At 39.9% G+C, this 17,625-nt stretch overlaps 1 protein-coding gene across 11 annotated transcripts in view; it reads left to right on the top strand.

The window, feature by feature from the left end:
- Positions 1 to 17,625, top strand: part of IDUA (alpha-L-iduronidase) — a 52,384-nt gene that overhangs the window by 21,018 nt on the left and 13,741 nt on the right. For 9 of the 11 annotated variants that reach the window (XR_014186261.1, XR_014186262.1, XR_014186263.1 and 6 more), the window contains 7 exons: positions 12,095 to 12,177; positions 12,785 to 12,892; positions 13,547 to 13,642; positions 14,197 to 14,399; positions 14,816 to 14,995; positions 16,163 to 16,379; positions 16,971 to 17,186. Coding sequence is in view for 5 of the 11 variants with exons in the window: in XM_082075241.1 (XP_081931367.1) it covers positions 12,095 to 12,177; positions 12,785 to 12,892; positions 13,547 to 13,642; positions 14,197 to 14,399; positions 14,816 to 14,995; positions 16,163 to 16,379; positions 16,971 to 17,186 (1,103 nt within the window). In the remaining 6 variants the exon portion in view is untranslated. Of the gene's footprint in view, positions 1 to 7,750; positions 8,954 to 10,207; positions 10,247 to 12,094; positions 12,178 to 12,784; positions 12,893 to 13,546; positions 13,643 to 14,196; positions 14,400 to 14,815; positions 14,996 to 16,162; positions 16,380 to 16,970; positions 17,187 to 17,625 lie in introns of those variants that run through there. The other 2 variants (XM_082075244.1, XM_082075242.1) reach the window with 2 other exon arrangements.

The following is a 17,625-nucleotide window of genomic DNA, read 5'->3' on the forward strand; positions in this document are numbered from 1 at the left end:
GGCCTACAAGCTAAAGGATGAGGAGTTGTATATGTTTATCAGCCAAGAAAGAACATGAACACGCACACAATAAGAATCTGAGATGGAAGGTATGAGGTCTGGAAAAGGCAAAGTTGCTGGAAAGAGAAAGATGGTTTCTCCTTCTCTGCCATCAGGAGTGCTTGCAGTGGGGTGCATTGCCACAAACACATCTACAGAGGACCATGTTCCAACATCATCTTTTATCCAGCACAAAATGTTGTTTGCTGCTCTTTAAAATAAAACATGAAAATTATGGAAAAGTCAAAACACCAGCATGAGGGTGGAACAGAAGGGTAAGCACATCTCACCTTTTTTGTGCTAAACTAGTCGTAGATTCTTAGAACTACTGTCTGTTACCAAGAACTCAAACTTGGTGACAGTAGTTGTAACATTATAATCCTCAAAGCTAAAGAAGATCATTAAGTCTTAGTAAAATCCTCTTTCTTGCCCCTTCTACACATTCCTGTCCCTTTGCTGCTCCCAAGATAGCTCTTAGAATAAAAGGGAAGCAGTAGTGCACTTAATCTACATAAGGGGTTTTGCACATTGGTGAGAGTAAGATTGTGTGTCTCTTTGGTTTTGTGCACCACAGAATAGAATATGGCTTTATTGCTTCTGTTAATTTCTTTTCAGGCCTGTAGTATTTCTTTCCTGAAGATAAAGTGACTTAAAGTTAGTCTCTCAGATTTGTCCTTTCATCCATTTTATTACCTAATTCTTAGAACTGAGATTATCTTCTCTAACTTCTTAAAACGTGCATGCCATCTGCTTCAGGACCAAAGTAAGCTTGCCTACTTCATTCTCCTTTACAACATGTTTCCAATATTTAGAAACTATGCAACTTCTAGTATTTTCAATCCTGAAATTTGCAGAATGATTGGGTTTGCCTCACTTAACTTCTTTTTTTTTTTTTTTTTAAGAGACTTTTCTTTGTTTCTGTCCAATAACATTTCTCCCAATATCAGGCTCCCAAGGGTAATATGGGACGTTCAGGTTATCACTTGACCCCTACTATATAGAGTCAATTGTAACTTTGTTTAACTTCAAGCTGCCCTAAAAATAACAGTTTCTGAAATTAAAAAAAAAAAAAAAAAAAGAAATTTCACATTTTAAATTTGAAATATGTGGACACTACTTAGGCACAGCATTATTTAAGTGAGGCTAAATATCTTTGGAGAGGGCAACCCCACATGGGGAGAAACAAGTGACAATACAGTCTCTTACACAGTTTCTTGGAGTTGTGAAAACGATCTAGTTTTGAAGAAACTACATTTTATGATGAACAAGCTCTACTTAACATACAGAAGTACCGATAGCAGAAGATTGATCAGTACTTTAGTTATGGAGATGCTAGTTCCCAGTCCACAGTATGAAGCCACTCATCGAGGCCTCAGTCCAACAATAATTGTGGAGCAGGCATCTCCTGACATTCTGCCTGAGTTCCACTGACACTGACAAAGCCGGACTGTGTTCTAAAAGGACTGCCTTTCCATGTCAGGTGTTCAACTCAAGCTAAATCTACCTGAGAGTATTTATGAAATAAATGCTTTAAAAAGATAAAATGTATTTGGCTTTGTTGACACATTTAGTTGAGGATTGCAGAACAATTCACAGCATTACTACATAAAATTCGTATCTGGTAACCTAATTATATACTTTAAAAAATAAATTAGTAATACAAGGAAGGTTAAAAGTGTTTATGGGGCTACAATCAATAAAACCAAATCTTCAGAAGTATAGAGTGGAAATGTAGCAGCCTTCTTCCTTCTTTGCAAGTGTTTGAAGCTCATGAATTCAGTGAATTATAAAAAACACTTAAGACTAATGTCTGCGTTATTTCAAATGCCCTGAAACTTCACTTAGTCTACAGTTTACCTTTATACCATATTTACCAGGTGACTAAAAAGCACACATTTGGTTGCTATTTAGTAGGAGAGATGGGAGCACTAAAAATAAGCATCCACTCCAGATAGATAGCCTTTATGTGCTATCTCTAACATTCCTTCTCTAGCTGTGGCAAATGTCCAGTGCAGCTGAAAATGATGTGTTTTTGCAAGGGGAGAGACATTTCATTGATTAGCTTTTTTTTTAAAGTCTTCTGTAGTCCCTGCTGCAGGAGGAGCTTTGAGATCTGCAAAGTTCAGTGCAAATATATATATATACAGATCTGGGTAAGACCATCCTTTATTATGCATGCCTCCTTCTACTTCTCACTACAAATATAGAACAAATTGATCAGCACTTACCAAATGCACAAAGTAGCTGCTGTAGTTCCACAAGAGATTTGTTATCAGCACAAAGTAGCACAGTTCCTCAGGAGCACAGCTTTCTACAAGAGCAGATTAGAAATTCCGTCCTGATATAGTTTAGGTCTGTCCAATGGTATTGCTCCAATGGTGTTCACAGTGAGATAACATAAACAGTAGCATTGCAAAAAATCTTTGTCCTGTAGAGTGTAATCACAAGTAGAAGATAAGCTTAAAGTAATTATGTTACAGGAGCTGGTAACCTCTGCCTTCTTATTCATCCCAGCTATTCTGCTTTAAGAGAGCAAGTTGCATTAATGTGGAGATCAAATACAAGCATAGTCCTGACTTAACCTTAACCTTAACAGTTTCAGGGGTTTTGGATACTTTGTTCAATTACACAAAAAAATAATGTGTTAAATGGGATTAGGATAGGCAGTGTGTGGAACTGTGCTTATGCTGTTGAGCTGTCCATAGCTGTTAATGGAGTTGTGTCCTGTGAAAAAGGATTTTTAGTAAAACACATCATGGATGGGGGCTTGGCTAATAAATCTTATGGCTAGGAAGATTTTATGTATCTTCAGCTGCCATTGAGTGTAAAGTGTCTGAGCTCATCTGTCTCTTAAACAAAGCTGCTTGTTTTTTAATCCCTAAACAGCCAGAACTGTGGAACCAAAGGCTACTTATCGATTGGTTTAAGATGAACTTTGCGACTGATATTGGTAAATCTTAGAGGTAAATTTACTGTGGCAAGATAGTCTCTCTCAGGAATACTGAAGCTTCTTCACCCATTCCTTGCATTCCAGTGTACTCTCAATGGGATATGCAAACCCCCTTTCCATGTGCAAAGAAAACAGAATTTCTTACTGCACTGTGAGGTAAATTTTTGTATTTCATAAGCACAGAATACAATGTGCTTTTATACTGAAAAGTGCAAGTTTTATATTAGTGCAAGTTGTTTGGGATGGGGGAAGAAAGAAAAAAAAAGCATTATACATAAACATGAAGACCATGGAGTGGAAGACCTATCACTGCCATATTTAATAATACATCCCTAGCCTAAGTTGTAATGCCAAAACCAGGTTCAGAATAGAATTATCAGCTCTCAGTTTGGAAAGATATGTCAGTTTGCATTTCATTGAAGACTGTCTATAAATGCAATTGGTTATTTTTACCTCCTCGATTGTAAGAGGTTTTGCTATATTTTACATTCAAGAGCTAAGAGCAGACACTGGGATGCTATTTAAAGAGCTGCTCTTTCCAGATTAGTTTATAATGCTCATTTGTCAGTTCCAAAGTATTCAGAAACTGCTCATCACAAAAATTCTGTGACATTAAGAGCATGACAGTGGATGACATATTCATTGTGCTTTTTCATCACCATATGTTATTAAACATCAGTAAATTAGGAAATGAACTGTATCATTTAGTGAAGACCTCTTCTATATTTTGTGTTGCAAATAAGTGATATATTCAAGTTAGACTTACAGTTACCTGCAGACAGGCGAGGATTGATATGGAAAGACACACCTGAAGGTACATTTGCTGTGCAAATAGATCCAGGAACTGGACTTTGTCAGACACTATGTGCTACCTGTACTTCAGACATTAGAGAAGTATATCAGCTGATAAGTCTAGCTGCAAGTCTTCATGCCTTCAGTATTTAGCTCCGTGTTCTTCTTTTCTCTTCTTTTGTCAGTTGTCCCATTACATCCTGCTCAATAAAGATCTCACCAAATGGAAGCAAGTTTTGAGAACCGTAAGATGGAAAAAGTTAAACACCTGATAAAAGTAGCACACTGTTAATGCAAAATTTCAGGTCCAGTTACACCATGTGTGGAAACTGAGCAATATGAGTGCTTGCAAGATGTACAGAGCAGACTAAGTAGACCATTGTTGAATTTGCTTCTTATTGCGTATTTGGCAGCAGGAAGGTCGATAATTCCAACTCCTTGTTGTGATATTACACAACAGTAAATAAGCTATGTTGTGCACTATAGTTGGATTCACATACTTTTGGCCTATATTTCCAGAGACAGCTAACAGGCAAAAGAATAGAAGGAGCATAAACAGAAAATTAGGATGGGAAAGTGGAGGAGTGACAATAACAGTATTGTGAAATGAAACCAGTAAGTCAAACATGTACTATGGAGACTTGTTACTGAAGGTGCAGTATTAGGCTGGGCGTTTGAATTAGAATGCTGGATGCATACAGAGAACAGTTCTGCTGCTTGAAAATAAAAATTCAGTGACAGCTTTCCCAGGCAGTGCCAAAAGGAGTTATGTGTTTGAAGGAAGCTAGTTTTAATGCTTGGTCATCATTCCTCTTGTGCATCTGAAAAGCCACCCCTTAATCTTCTTTATGGATTTAATCTTCCTGTCCCCTCTTTCCAAAACTTGCTTATAGATGACATTATCTGGAGTTCCATCATCAGGGACAGCATACAATCACAATGAATGTTTTGCTTGTAGCCATGTGTTATGCAGGAGGATATCCCTTCCATGCATCAAACTCAATCAGAAAGAGAAGTGTCCTCTAGCAGCCCAGCTCATATACAGTGTCTGCGCCTACCTCTCAATCACTGATGAGCCTTTACATTTTTAATGAAGAATCAGTCAAAAAGCATTTCTTGCCACTGGCTTCACCTTATCATTATTAGATTATTTCTCTTTGTAAATGCATGTAGGTACAACAGATCTCAACAAGGGATTGCAGCACAATCTCACAACAGTCTAAATTATCGATGCCTTGATGATCTGATTGGATATGTTCACGTGTCTGGAGATGCCAGATACTAAAATACCTTATGCCTTTGCTTAAATTGCTATGCATTCGTATTCTGTTTCCCCTTTTACATCTTGAATATATGTTAGGAGGGGGGAAGTGGGAGGAGGAAAGAGACACAACAGTCTAATGATATTTTCCTAGCAAGCTAACTCACCTCAGCACAGGAAGCTGTTGATGCTTTGTCTGCCTCTCTCTCTCTTCCCCCCACACACAGCGCGCTCATTGCTGAAAAAAGGACTGAGGCTGTGCTCACAAAAGCAGGCTGAGTAAGAACTGGAAAATCATAGGCCGTGATTAGCATCAGCTTGAAAGCATTCATTGTTGGCTTGCGCTTCTGTGCAAGTGAGTTTTAGCCAGATCACAACAAGGATTTTGTGAGTTCCTTTGCAAGCAAAGAAGCTAAATTAAGATGCTGTATAAATAAAAATTAGTTCTATTTTTATGTATTAAAAAAAATAAAAACATTCAGCTCAATCCGCAGCCTCCTGACTGGCTTGTAGAAAAGGCAGCAATTTCCAATAAATGACAGATGTTGTATTTTGCATTTTTTAAGCCAGTTTGTTCCTACACCACAAAGACTGATACTCGTCCTTCTTTTTGCACATGTATCATGCTGGTTGGTTGTGTGGATGGATTAACTGTGACAAGCTGTGACATCAGCAAGGGCTGGATGCTGCCTGGCTGTGTGGATTTGTAACATATCCTCCCCTTATTACTGAGATCACTTATTTGCTCTATAGGGTGAGTGAATTATGTGTAGTATGGGATCCAGCATGGACTGAAGTCTTCACTATTGTGCCTCTGTGCAAATCCTGTGCCGTAATTGCAAAACAAGGAGATTTTCAGTCCCTCCTTACACAAATGATACAGCTGAAAAGCAAATGCAGAGAAGTATTAATGCTGATAAATAAAGCTGGAAGTGATAAAATATTCCAGTTCTTTAGTGTGGGTGCAGTAGTCTTTGGTCTTGCAACTCTGAAAAAGTCTCTGAATGAGGTTTTTGGTCTGCAAAGCATGTGTGAAAAGAACAGGCTGTGTTTTGCCTGTGGACTGCCAGGGGGGAAGGATCAGTGTTCATGAACCTGTAAAAGGTCAAGTGATCATGCTTATTTTGGGATATGGGGATTTCATGGAAGACAATTTAGCATATCTGTAATGATCATAGGAAGTGAGAGCAAGTGGAGCAAGAACATGGTAGAAGCAGCTCTCCTGTGAATGAGTACTGTATTGTCAGCTTCCACTGAATTCAGAAGGAGGAAGTGTTGTTTATTAATAACCCAGGACGCTGATGATTTCATAGTTATTCATTAATGATCTTGTGGTTAAACCTGAAGTACAATTCTAGTAGAGTTTTTTTGGTTGACATTGAGGAAACCTGGCTCAATAACTGCTGAGAGGGCAGCTTCTGGAAAGGTGCATGCTAATGAGGGCTATTTTACCCTTCATATACTCTGAGGTATCATTTCCATAGTGCTCACAATCCCTTAGGACCTGCTTTTAAGGTCCAGAAGTTTTTAAAATACTCAGCAGAACAAGAAGCTTATGTAGACAGTTGGTGAGTTTGGAACAAACAAGTTCTTAGTAACAGCCTGAACTTTAAACTGGCTTCATTCCTCATAGCTGAAAACGTAAGTAAAAAACAAGGAGGCAGGATCTTTTTGTGTTGTAATAGGGTCATGGAGGGCACCAAATTGCCATCTTGGAAAATACAAACTTGCTGACATTTCCCATCCAGAGCTTTTGACCTTCATCTTGAAGATGCTGTGCTCACAGCTTACGTGCTTCACTGTCACTTCAGCAGCCTGCTCTCCTGGCTAAAGAAATAAGGTAACTACTTCTGAAGACCATTCCCTCTGGAGAACCTGGTAGCAGCAAGAGTTTAAATAGGCATAGTTTTTTGTTGTTTGTTCCTGCATCTTTCCAGTGAACATCTTGGCTCCTGACACTGAGCTCTTCTCCGGTTTAGATGGGCATTATGTCTGTTCTGGAGTTTTAAGACCCCAAAAAGACATCACAAACTCTAGAAAGGTGGTAAGCAGTTACTTGGGACACTGTATCTAAGGGTGCTCCTTGTAGTAGTCACCTACTGCAACAACTGTTTACTCTTGATTTACTCTTGAGAAGGGGTGGAATTTAATTTACATGCAATCAGAACAATAGTGACTGTGCTGCCATTGGTCCACATCCTGGCACCAGGGAATGTATGTTTGCAGGAACCAGCTTAAAAGGCTAGACAAAGGTGATCTGACATACAGCTAAGCATCTCTGTCAAATGAATAATGGTATGTAATATCATTATCTAGCAAACACCATAGCACAGTAGAATCTTGACTGTGCTATCATTTTTCTCTAAGACTGTAACATGGAAAATCTCCCATGGAGCAGGGTTTTTTTGATTTGGCTCCCGCACAGTGTCCGCCTTTCACGTCTGAAGTCAGACAGTACCCTGCTGAAAAATTTTGTTTACTGTTAAGGTGTCATTTACACCTCTCCTCTGCCAACACCTTGTGCCAGTTTTCTCACCCTATTTCTTGGCTGCATTTGCCACTAAGTGAGCAGTCTTTCCCAGCAGAAGTTCCCAGTGGGAATGTAAGCAGGCTCTGCTGCCTTGGGAGTGGTGTTAGTCAGCCACTATGGCCAATCTACCAGAAGAGTGGCTATTCTCAGACATAGGTGAAAGCAAGCCAGATTTTTTTAGCCTTTGATGAGTGTTGTAACTATGTCCACCAGAAATGGAAAGACAGGCCGCACCAGCTGAGTGAGAATGTCAAGATGAGAAAGGCTATACTCCAGTATCAATCCTAGGCCAAACAAAGCTCTCTTCAATAGAATAGCTCTGTTGATGGTTACCCTGCATGTTACCTTTGAGTTCCTAAATGGGCTGTGACCTACTGACAGAGGTCAGCCACAGAAACTGGGAACTCTTTTTCAGTACTTTACAATAAAGTTTGATAAAGTTAGCTTGACGTGTTATCAGAGATGCAATACTTGACTGAAGATTACCTGGAATGGAAACACTCCCTGCCTGTGTTTTTCTTGCTTTCCTCTCTGTAGATAAGATATTTGGTCCAATGTCTGTGTACACACTTGCTTTCCAGGGCATGCAACTTTATGCTTGGACAGGATCAGCCTAGAGCAGAAGAGAAGCAGCAGGTGCTGGACACAGGAGAGGGAAGCTGTAGCTATAGGCTAAGGAACAGTATCCACACCTGTGCTGATGGAAGCACATCTGGCTGTGATGCAGGTTGTTCACAGCCAAAGCTAGCTTACCCCTGCCCTCCCAAGAGATTAAGTTTGTGAATGGGACTAGGCTGAAAGTGGCATGGATAAGAAGCCCGACATGATTATTTTACAAACTTAGGCAAGCGATCCCATGTGCACCTGAAAAGAATTTCCCTCCATACTAGAAAAACTTACTTCAGTAAAGAGAGGCGGTGAAAAGCTGTTAACATGGGCCCGTAACCTTTGACTTAGCAAAGGATGGCTCACAAAGCAAGCCCTTCCAAGGAGGAGAGCAACAAGATTTTGTGACAGCCGGTGGATTCCCCTCCATAATCATCACTGCTCTTCATGTTCGCAGCACAGTTGTTTCTCTTAAGAGGCAGCACATATAAATGGGTTTGGAACTGAGAACATGACGAAGACTGGAAAGGCACCTCACCAGCAGGCAGCAGGCTCTGGAGTATAGCAGCCTGGGGCTTAGAAGGGCACTGGTGCCAGGATGCCAGTAAACGTGCTTTAGTGTAGTTGCTTGTTATGACTGATGATGAGAAAGGCCTTATCTGGAAAGTCTCCAAGAAAAAGCCCTGGAACAATTGAAAGCGGGGCACAGACAGAACAGTGGTTGCCACTCCGCATCAGAAACACTCAACAGCAAACAATGAACAGTCCCAGTCTGGTAAGCACTTGAACAAAATGACAAGGACGTAGCTTTCTGCATGTTCATAAATGAAGACAGTGGTGTCTAGAAAGCATGACTTCAGAGCAGAGACATCAGAAGAGGAGCAGACAAAAGAAAAGGTAGAAGACTGTAGAAGTCTGTGAGCTTGATACGAGGGACCCAATCGTAAGTGCATGATGCTGCACTAGCACATCCGAGGTCAGATGTACAAAGCTGTAGTGAACAAATTTGACAATGTCAAGTGAATTTATCCTGAGTCAGGGGTTTACCATGTCATTAGTCTGTAACAGTTCTGATCTGGTCTTCAGTGTCCTGCAGTTACATTTATAGCGCTGCAGGTAAACAGCCTGACAGTTGAGCCAGTCTTCCTCATGCAGAATGCATGTAAATAATACCAGCTTGTGACATTACTGCTGTGCCTCACAGCAGTCAGCATTGCTTCCAGACACTGCATAGCGTGCAACTGAGCAACCCAAACTCTAGTGATCCTGTATAGGTTATAAGAAGAAAGCATCAATTTCACATCAGAGAAGTAGTATCGGCAAGGGTAAGATCAAGATAGGAAAAAGCGGCAATCCTGTCAGTTAAGTAATAATTTTAATAGGAGCATACTGGCTAATCTGTTTGCAAGGAAGAAAAGATTCTCATAAAGTGACAGATCAACCAAAGGGTGTTAGAAATGCATCTACACCTATACACATAATACAGGATCTCATGTATTGTCACTTCAGTCATGGCTAGCAATGGCATTCTGTTTTAAATGTTTTACTTAATTGATACAAGAGGAAAAATGTAGATGTGCTAGTATCTTACATGTACATGCACCAGATAGAAGGCCTTATTTACCCACATATTTTCACATAGCACTGGGTAGACCTTAGACTGGAGTCAGGAAGACAGTAGTTCCTTTGCTATTATCTAAATGGCATTATTAAGTTTTTACAAGACAGTAGAGTTAATCATTCTTATGCTCACTGGCTGTAAGTGTGCATGTAAGCAAATATTTCAATAGAACACAGGGTATAACTGGAAATAGTTAATGGATCTGAGGCAGCAGAGCTACCTTTTGCAACAAAATATGTGTCTTTGAACTTTGGAATAGGACTGTCAGACTTTTTTTAACCTCTGTCTAAGCAAAATAAACCCCAACTAGTTCCAAGTGACCATTCACTAGTTCAACAGTAACTTCTGAAATGCTCTTATGGATACTAAAGTAAATAAATACCTTTCTGCTATTTACTTCTTTCACAGCTGCCCCATTTGAGTCTGACAGGAACTGTAAGCCCACCAGTGGCTGCAGACATGACAATTTTTGTCATGGTGGTATGACATACTTTAAAAGAGAAAAGCCAGTTTCAGCTCTTTGGTAAAAGAGTGTGACTATGCTGGGGCTAAGATTGTGTACTTGGTTACATCACAGGTGGAGCTGGTACAGTGGGTATAGCTTACATGACATTTGCTTTGCCTGTCCTGTTTTCCTCTTCTAGATCATAGTCAGAGACACTGATGGCACTTGGTCCTCTTCAGGTTGCACAGTTGCCTTCTTTATTTACCTGGTGATTCTGTCAGCCCTTCTTAATTCTCTGAGAACTATGAAATTGCTAGTGCAGTTTCTTCCCTGAAACCTTTGCTTAGCAAGGAAGCATACAGGGAGGAGCCTCAGTCTAAGAGGCTCAGAAATGCATGGGAAGGCACAGAAAGAAACAAATTGTGAATCTCAGCACAAAGCTCAGCATTGATTTAAAAAATCTGCTGTTTTCACTTTTTATCCAGTGGGCCAAGTATGCCTTGCTAGCACAGATCAGTTACAGGAACACAGGGTATTGTCAGTCATACCTAGGAGATCTCATCTGCATTTCACTTGTACCGCTTTCCATCCAAGCAAAGGCAAGGTGCCTGGGAGAGACTAGGTAAGACAGCAGAGGCAGAGCACAGACTGCACCGTACCAGTGGAATTAGGTGTACTGCTCTGGCAAGGCTGGAGAAGACACCTTTGAGAGGCACTGGGAAGACCCTGAAAAGCCCTCTTATATAACTGGGTCTGGACTTATCTCAAGGGTGCTTACAAAGCCTTTTGCTCTGGGCATCCTGTGGTCAGAATTTAGGCACCAAGCCAAAGCCGTAGCTTGGGCCAAATGACAGGAAGTCACACTACCAAAATATTGTCAACAGAAGTTCATTTTTAATTCCTGTTTGGCACTTCATACTGTCAAAACTTCGGCCTTGTCAGATTTCAGTTAAATCAAACCACAAGTTCAGAAGTTATGGGAAATCATACACTGACCCACATATTACATTATGTTTGTTTTCATTGGATACCACACAAGAAAAGCCTTTCAGGAATTTAAAGCATATCTTCAGATGTATAATAGATAAATGACAAAAGACAGTTTTCAGTCCCTGGGTAAAAGCACTCCAGTGTTCCCATGCAGGTGCATGCCCTAATTTTGCTGCCTTTGCTCCTGCAAGATTCACTAACATAAAGGGATGCATCACGGGGCTACTTTTGAGTCTTTGAACAAAGCTAGATAAAAGGATTGCAGCCTGAGATCCTGGGAGAACAAGAAAAATAGTAAGCAAATACTAACAGTGAAGTAAAATTACAAACATTGTGTGCATTAACTCAGTATTCTTTGAAAGATAGAAAGCTGTTTCTCAGCTGGACCTAAACCAATAAGAAGCACTACTAAGAAAGCTATATTCTATATTGCAAATTAAGAGAACAGTAAAAAAGATTACATATGAGACAAGGTAGAAACAGCTGGCCTAGCAGTAGATAATCAAATGGAAACTGAAAAAACAGCTTAGCCAGAAAAAGTCCAGGTAAATTTCACTTCAGCAAAGAGTTAGAAATCTTAATATCCTGTTAAAAACTCAAAATCCAGCAAATTCATGATATTGCTTCTGTTGCTGCTTCTGGAATGGGAAAAGGGCATGGATTGGACAAGAAACTTGACTTGCTTATGGTGAACACCTGTTACTTTAGAGGAAGGAAATTTGTGCACAGTTCCAAGAACACTAGTGACACGTGAATTTTGAGAGCCAAAAGAAGGCAGCCATTTGACCCATTATCTGCAACCAAGTGCCACCTTTGCTATAATTTTTATTGTTGCACTTTTTATTACCTGCATTCTCCAGAGTGATGAATGGGGAACTTCACTACAATTTTACTGCCTTGGATAACCTTATGGATCACCTGTGGGAAAATAAGCTAATTCCAGGTAAGAACAGCTCTCTGCCTCCACAACTTGCTACCTCTGTTTGTTCATATTGTAATATCATCAAAGATTCTAAGAGAGTTTTGCCAACACTGCTTTTCCTAAAAAAACATTCTTTTCCTACTTGCCTTTACCTCGTGTCCATGTAAATGTAAACAGTGTGAGAAAAACACTAATAGGACGATTAACACAAAAGGTTTTACATTGCTCTCAATGGCAGTTTGAGATGTATGAATTGGGAAATGAGATCAGTTCGAGTAGAAAGTTTTGTACCCACTAATGTGTATCGAAAATGGCCAGATAAGTGAGTACTCAAGGTATAGCTTCCCTTGAATTTCTGCAAACATCCTCTGTTTAAAGTTCCCTCTGAGCCCTGAATTTATGATGCTAAGTATTAGTATTGATTACTATAGTCATTGACAAGTAAAAATGTGTGAGCAATCTCAAATCTGAAATATTCGTTGCAGGGTCATGTGAAAGAGAAAAGAAAGCCCATTTAATGATGCTGCTTCATTAACAAGTTTGTTTCAGATAAGGCAATAACGTCTTCATTCATCAAAAGGAGAAAACACCAAAAAATAAGGAGACCGGTCTTTTCTGTCTTTTTTAGGATTTGAATTAATGGGGAATCCATCAGGATATTTTTTAGATTTTGAAGATAAGGAACAGGTAGTAAGATGGAGAAACTTAATTACAGTTCTGGCCAGCAGATACGTAGGTAAGTTACAAAAAAATAAAATAAGAAAACAGCCCTGTTATTTATTCTATTGTAATCCCTTCTAACTACCTGAAGAAATTTTATATATTGTAATCGATTTCAAGACCCTGGATTTCAGCACAGAAGAGGAAAAAAAACATGCCAGAACAGACAATGGGACAATAGCTCCTTTTTTTGCTGATCCATGACCAATGTCCTGAATGAGCAGTATATTCTGGGTAGCACATTAGATCTGCCTCTGAGGACTGTTAATTCTGTTATGTTGTTGTGGTTGTAAACCACTAGCTTGGATTAGAACATAACCTGCATACTTCCCATATGCCAGCTTCAAATATGTCTAACGAGACAGAAGCCTCAACCTGAATAAAGGCTAGATGAGTGTTCTAACCACAAAGCTGTAATTCACATCACCTCCCTCTCACCTTTCGTCTTTTTCAAATATTGCTGCATTTCATTGAAAATGAGAGATCATTTTGAAACTACCAAAATCAAACTTCCCTCATTATTACAAAACAGGTAATATTTATACCCTGTTGTAGCTCTGGGTGCTGAACCTCACCTTCAGCCCTAATTGATAGGACTGTCTGGATTAGTGACTAATTAATAGGATTGACTGAATATGCAGCTCACTTATGAATAAGCCCTCTCCTACAGATAGGTATGGGTTGGAGCATGTTGCTAAATGGAATTTTGAAACATGGAATGAACCAGACCACCATGACTTCGACAATGTGTCCATGACAGTGAAAGGTAAGTATGTTTTGGAGCCCTTACTAGCATAGTGAATTAAGATGTGTGGGATGGGTGGAGGAGTGATAGTGAGAAAGGAGAGATGCTGGCAAAGAAGTAAGTTAGTTAGGAAAGATAAGGAATGTGAAAGGTATACCTAGTCTGTTTTGCTAAATTCACATTACTGATTACACTTTGTTTGCTGCTTGGACATCATTTTCCATACAGAGATAGTAGAACAGGGAAAAGGGAACACTAAGAAGATGCAGTTCATTATTTGGATATAAAGTAAGGTTGCTGGAGGTAGAGGGGTGAAGGGTGGAGTAAGGAAGACTGTTCATTGACAGGTGCATGCTTTGGGAACTTGCCCTCACAAGACTTTTGGAAGAAACTTGTGAATGCAGCTGAGATTTTGATGTCTTCTCGTATTGTCAGTGCATAAGGGAGGAGTAGTCCCCGTTTGTGAGGACCTGCCGATAAAAGCAATAATAGAGTTGTAACATCTCTCTGTAGTTTCAGATCAAGGTTCTGTTTCGAGTTATCATCTTTAATATATCCATCTGCTTGGACTTCAGGGTTTCTCAATTATTATGATGCTTGCTCTGAAGGATTAAGAGCAGCCAGTCCTCTACTAAAATTTGGAGGGCCTGGGGATTCCTTCCACCCCTTACCCAAGTCACCTATATGCTGGAGTCTTCTGTGTCATTGCTACAATGGAACCAACTTCTTCACAGGGGAGACTGGTGTGAGGCTGGACTACATATCTCTCCATAAGAAGGTCAGTCCAAGATTTCAGTTTAAGGCTATTTTTTAATCAGTTTAGTCCAAGTTATATTTTATTCTGATTTATGAAGTTGATTTCCAGATGTGTGTCCACCCTATACCACGGCTAACTATTCTGATGACACTTTGAAGATGTCAGTTGCAAGGCTTCAACTCAGAGCAGATTTGCCTTTGCCCAGTTCCCAGAGGGAAACAACTCCTCCATCTCTTTTCCATTTTATATTCTAGGAGGACCTCATGCAAACAGCATGTACTGTAATGGATTAGGTAAAAAAATAATACTGTCTGGCCCACAGCTCCTCAGGGATTCCAGGAACATGTTTTCAGAATATGTTTATGCCTGTGAGTTACGTTTGTGCATTTACTACTGTTTGCTCATTTTCACTAAGCAGATAGGAAATATTGTTGCAGGGAGGTGGAAGTTCTCTCTACATCTTGCAACAAGAAGTAGAAGTGGTTGAACAAATTCAGAAGCTGTTTCCAAATTTTTCTTCTGTTGCCATATACAATGATGAAGCAGATCCAATGGTTGGATGGTCCATTCCACAGCCATGGCGAGCTGATGTGACCTATGCAGCTATGGTTGTAAAGGTAACTCAGTTCACTGTCTTGTCACAGTAGGGTCTCCTGGTGTGTTAAGGTGGTTGCAAATGTAAACCTACAGTGAATTTTTAAGCAGCTACTCAGAAGAATAGATCCAACAAAAGAATAACTCCCTGTTGATACAGCTGGAGTTTCCTCGAGTAATCTGTTTTCAATAGCTTTATTTCATTTGTATTAGTATTCTTCATCTTCTCTTAAAAAAAAGTAATTGAGAACTAGCCTTCCATGTGCTGCAGAATGTGTCAGATATTATATACAGTCCCTTAGTTAGATCCACCTGATAAGACTATATCCACATATCCTGTCTCCATGTAATACTACTGGTATCTTCTCACTACTGCTAGCTGTCACCTCCATTAACTGAGAAATTATTTTCCAGTTCCTTCATAAGTTTTATCTCATCAAGAGACATCAGGTTATAATTAAGAAGTCCATTTTGCTCTCAGCATAAGCCCATTCTTTGTCTTGGATTATACACATGGTTGTATTAATTACTAATAGTAATTACAGCTGTTGATCAGAAAAGCAATAGGAGAAGAGAACGCTCAGTGTTCCTGCCCCTGCAGGAAATGCAGCTTGGCCCCAGAGCAAGTTCAGCTCTTGCCCCTGCATAAAAGTACAGGGTATTTCAAAAAGGTGGACCTAATTTCAAATTGAGTCCATCTTTTTCAAACACCCTGTAGTTCCCACTGCAAGCCTGTTTTTTTGTGAGCCACTACCTTATGCAGAGTCCAAGCGCCCAGACACTCATCTAATGGGTACAAAGTAACTCCAGAATTGGAGAACCATTTATATTTCGTTCAGATGGTAAATCCAGACTACTAATTTAATATTCAAGGCAGAGGAGCGTCATTTGTAGTGCGGTAGCCAAGGAAATATATTCATAATTTATGCAGAGTTCTAGTAGTAGTTATTTCAGAGACTTTTTACTGGCAAAACCATGTGGATACTTCAAATTTTCCAGTGATCAATGTATCACCGAAAGAATAGTTTATCCAAGAATTGTGAAGTTCTTCAAACTTCTCTGAATGGCAGAGTGACAGTTCTTTTCAATACACTGTAAAGATTAAAACAAACAAACAAATAAACAAACAGCGTCATGTGTTTTTTGGATTTTCTGCAGGGCAAAGTTCCATCTTCTCTATGACTTTGCAGGTAATCACCCAGCATCAAAACCTGCTCATTTCCGAAGCAAACAACACCATCAACTACACACTGCTGAGTAATGACAATGCATTCTTGAGCTACTATCCGCATTACTTCACACAGCGGACCCTGACAGCACGTTTTCAGATGAACAATACAAAGCCACCTCATGTCCAGATGGTGCGGAAACCAGTGCTGACTGTCATGGGCTTGCTGGCACTGCTAGGTATATTAAGCACTGATTAAAGAGCACATCAATAACCTCTTCTACCTAGAAGCTTCCTGCCTAAGGGAAATTATTTCAGCCACCTCACTATTGATAAAAGCAGGATTTCTCCTACCCTCTGTTCATCAGCTGTGTTAAGAAAGTGAAACTTCCTCTGAGAAATTATTAGCTCAGGAGATGTTCCTGACAGTCTGCTATCTATTTTATTGAATTTACTGCTTTGTCTATACTCTCTGTATGACAGCCACTCCCTTTTTGTTGACTGGTACTTCCTCTTGTGCCATCACATCAGGCTGCAGATGACTTTATGAAATCCTCACATCTGTAAGAGCCATGCAGCAAACTAAAGGAGGATCTAAATTCACTGTTACATGCTGAGATGTTGCTAGCTGAACTGCTAAGCATTAAAAATTGCTGTAGTATGTGCATGCTCTGCTGTTGCAGAATAGGTCTGACTGAATGCTATAACTGATAAAATAAGCTAGAATATAACTCAGCCTATCGATCCCTGTGTTTTGACCCCTCCTATATCAGAAGCTGATACAGGACTGACTAGCAGTAATGCTTACAGAGTTGTCACATTTTTTGAAGGAGAAAAGCAGATTTTTGCAAAAGTGAACAGCGGTGAAGGTGAAAGCACTGAAAACAGCACAATTGGTGTCCTGGCATCTGTGCACACCCCAAGTGAGGTGCAACCCTCAGACAGCTGGCAAGCTACTGTACTGTTGTATTCAAGTGAGGATAACAGGACTTCATCCAACATCAGCACGATCATAGTGAACACCACCCGCTTTCCCAAACTTAGAGGTAAACAAACGTAATGCAGACAGCTCACATAATTGATCTTTAAGGTAGAACAGCTGCTGCAACACTTCTGCTGAGTTGCCTTTTGTTGCAAGAGTGAGTTTCATTTGCTAACTGTCTCTCATCTTTTGGGGATTCCAAGATTTTCTGAGGGATGATGGTGCTATTCTAGGAAAGGTTCTTTCCTAATGACTGCAGTTTGACCCTGCTTTAATGGCAGCTGCAGGTGCAACTTTTTTTGAAAGCAATTAATCTCAGTGTCTTTGGCTGGATATTGCCAGGTAACAGTTCCCTTACTGGAGTGACTCCAAGACAGCCAACATGATTACACAGTTGATGCAGTTGACCAACAGATGTGTGTAGCACCTGTGCAAAAAATAAAAGGGTTTCAGTTCTGGTTATGGAAGTAATATCTTGAAATACAAACTTGGCAAATATGAAT

This window comes from Streptopelia decaocto, assembly GCF_964273445.1.
Source record: "Streptopelia decaocto genome assembly, chromosome: Z".
NCBI classification, from domain to species: Eukaryota; Metazoa; Chordata; class Aves; order Columbiformes; family Columbidae; genus Streptopelia; species Streptopelia decaocto.